Source organism: Pinus tabuliformis, chromosome 9 (assembly GCF_031772625.1).
Source record: "Pinus tabuliformis cultivar Carrire ecotype Pingquan chromosome 9, CPIR1, whole genome shotgun sequence".
In the NCBI taxonomy this organism is placed as follows: Eukaryota; Viridiplantae; Streptophyta; class Pinopsida; order Pinales; family Pinaceae; genus Pinus; species Pinus tabuliformis.
In genome coordinates, this window is record NC_142307.1 from 1,635,417,458 (window position 1) to 1,635,420,698 (window position 3,241).

Here is a 3,241-nt window from a genome sequence, read left to right on the forward strand (position 1 = left end):
ACGAATTAGTAATAATTATTAATTTCGAATATTCAAACTTTTGAAGTTTTTCATTCTTTGAATTCTTTATCAGAGAGCTGTCATGAATTATTAATTAGAGAGGTGTCCTGAATTGTTGAATTTTTTCATACTTTGCATTATTTGCAATTGGTACTTGAGCATCTTACCATGCTATGTACCCTAACAGCAAAAGCCATATAAAACAAAAGAAAAATAAGAGTATCTTGACAAATAATATAATATATGTATGTTGTGTACTATTGAACGGGGAAGCCATTGCGGTGAGAATCTGGAAGCTCTGTCGTTTATGATTCGCAACAGCTATTTATTCATAAGCAGGGCAATCCTCTCACAAATACGCACACTATTACTTCTGCCACTCTTGTTTAATGGGTTTCAGGTTTCTGTTTCCGGCCATGGCCGTCGCCATCCTCGTCGTCTTCCTGAAGAAGGCGGCGGCTACTGCAGTTTCAGGTGAAATGAATATGGTGTTTTATATGCACGACAATGTGAAAGGAAACAACGTGACGGCCATCCCGGTCGCCGGAACAAATGGTTCTTCTTCACCTCCAGGCCATTTTGGCACCGTCGTTGTAATCAGTGATGTTATCACCAAATTCCCAGATGTAGCCGAGTCGGAGTCTCAGAATATTGTAGGTCGAGCGCAAGGAATGTACATCAATACAAACCCTGTTACTGGGCTTGATTTTTTAATGGTTTTCACAATAATCTTCGACAATATGGAGTACAACGGAAGCACGCTGGAGGTCCACGGGACTGATAGGTTCGATCAGCCGCAGCGCGAGTATGCTGTAATTGGAGGAACGGGCAAATTCAGATTTGCTCGCGGTTGTGCAGTTGTTACCACTGAGTCCCTCTCTGGCAAGAATTCTGTTCTCAAGTTCAACACCACTCTTTCCACTCTTTAGTATTATTATACCTTTTGTTTTTCTTGCTTCAACTTCGGCACTTCTTTCTCAATAATGCCGTGATTATAAAGTCCGGCGCTATAACTATAACTTGTTTGTATGTTTTGGTCGGTGCATGTTTTATAATAAGTTCGGCGGTATAACTATAACTTGTTTGTATGTTTTATAATATATATATTTAATGGCGCAGTGATGCAGTGTTAATTTATAAATTTATAAAATGGTTGGTTGTTTATTTTATGTAAAATTATTATTTTTTATTGTTTAATATATAAATACATTCCACATTTTAAAAAAGTTCATGAGATAGTATAATTTTATAAATTAAACAACATAATATATAATTCTTAAAAACATCTATAAAATTTTTGAAAGAAACAACAAAATACTGTAATACCATGATACCAATTAAAAGTGCACAGAAAACATGCAGCTACAGCTGCGTTACAACATTGGCGGTGTATATCTTCTATCGATTATCATGTAAATTCATACAAGAATATATATATATATATATATATATATATTTTGAATGTCTTCGTCATCCACTGACTCAACAAGGAAGAAAGAAACCTGGTTTCGCTGTAAAGCCTCCTTTGATAACATATCAACTATTTAATTGTGGTCCTGCTAGTTTTGGCCAGAGCGACCATACTCGGATATTTTTGTGAAATTAAACTGGCAGCAGAAAACATAAGGTAGTGCTATCTTTTACATAGATTTCATACAAGTGAATTTACTTTCAAATGTGTCCCCAGATCGTAAATCATGGAGTGCACGAGATGGTCATCCGGAGAACTCTTCGCAATGCCTGCGGCGTACGCTTGTAGAATAGTGTTTTTAATTGGAGGATCTACCTGACACTCCATTGTTATCCTTTGGAAGATTATATTGATTATTGAAAGAAAGCTTCCATTTTTGGAATCCTTGAAAATTTATATTCAGTTCGTTGCATCTGCTATATAATTAACTACAGTAGTTCTATGTTTGGCGTGAATGCAGAGAAGTTGCTGGTAAATACTCCATGGAGGTTAGGCCAATTACTCTAGGTTTGCTTGATGTCATATGAGAGAGCCTGGGACTGGAACCCGACTTTCTCAATAAAGCTCTTGGAAAACACGGCCAATATATGGCAATAAATTATTACCCTCGCTGCCCGAACCCAGAGCTCACCTATGGCTTACCGAGTCATACAGATCCCGACGCTCGCACCGTTCTCAGGCATGCAAACGAAGAGGTATGCGCTAGAATCGAAAGCGAACAGGTGGTGAAATAAATTGTTAAATTAAATTTATTATTTTTTCATTTGAAACAGAAAAACTTGTATTAGACGAGGAATATTGTCTTCAAATCAAATCTAATCTACTCATTTATTAAAAAATCAATTCTAAGTTCAATATAGACCCATACGTATAATTATGTATTTTTATCTAAAAATTACAATTTACATATTGTAATTTAAATATTACAAGTTAGAAATTATATGTGAAGTTTTCAAAAATAATAATAGTTTTTATTTATTTTTTAGAAATTATGTGTGAAGTTTTAAAAAATAATAATAGTTTTTATTTGTGTTTTAAATAAATTAAAATAGGCTCATTATAATTTTATAAATAATATAAATTTTATAAATTAATTTAATCACATTAAATAATTCTAAATTTACAATTTGATTTAAATTAATTTAAATCAAAATTGTGTAATTGTAATACTTCCTATTATGTAAATATTTGTTATTTATTTTTATGGTGCAAAACTAGGTGAATTTTGTAGTGGTGAAAGTTTAAGTAAGGAATTTTAGATGACCATTATAAAAAGAACTCCAGAAAAGAAATCTCTAATTTCCTAAGTAGTTGAGAGGGTTACTTCTTTCTCCTCCCTTAGAGATTAAACCATTCGAGTTTGAAAAGGGAAGCTAGAAGAGAGGGGCAAGAGTAAAAGAGAGGCATGAGGCAAGTGAAAGAAGGAAAAGAAGAACCTTGAATAAGATGCTAACAAGATAGATAAAAATGTAACTGTCGGCATTTTTGAGTTAGACAAGAGCTAGTAAAAGCCCTGAAGTCTAGAAGTTTTTACCCAGACTAGAAATCTTGAGGCCCAAGAACTTAACTACTATTCGTCAACTAACTACTATGGAAATTAAGGAGGCTTGGGGGAGACTTGACTACTATGGAAATTAAGGAGGCTTGGGGGAGACTTTGAAAGTTAGTTGGATGTTGCACTGCTCTTTCCCGATTAATTGTGAACTACTTGCAAATAAGTGCATTTAATTTTCGAGAACCGTTCTTTTTTTAGTAATACAGTCTTCCAAT

At 34.1% G+C, this 3,241-nt stretch overlaps 1 protein-coding gene across 1 annotated transcript; it reads left to right on the top strand.

Annotated features, from left to right (window-relative positions):
- Nucleotides 1-328: 328 nt before the first annotated feature.
- Nucleotides 329-1,088, top strand: LOC149155106 (dirigent protein 2-like). The gene has a single exon (XM_089440987.1). It carries the CDS (start codon nucleotides 390-392, stop codon nucleotides 927-929), a length of 540 nt encoding a protein of 179 aa, XP_089297113.1. The 5' UTR covers nucleotides 329-389; the 3' UTR covers nucleotides 930-1,088.
- The last annotated feature ends 2,153 nt before the right edge of the window (nucleotides 1,089-3,241 follow it).

Coding starts and splice junctions, on each gene's coding strand:
- LOC149155106 (XM_089440987.1), top strand. CDS start 390: ATGGGTTTCAGGTTTCTGTTTCCGGCCATGGCCGTCGCCATCCTCGTC.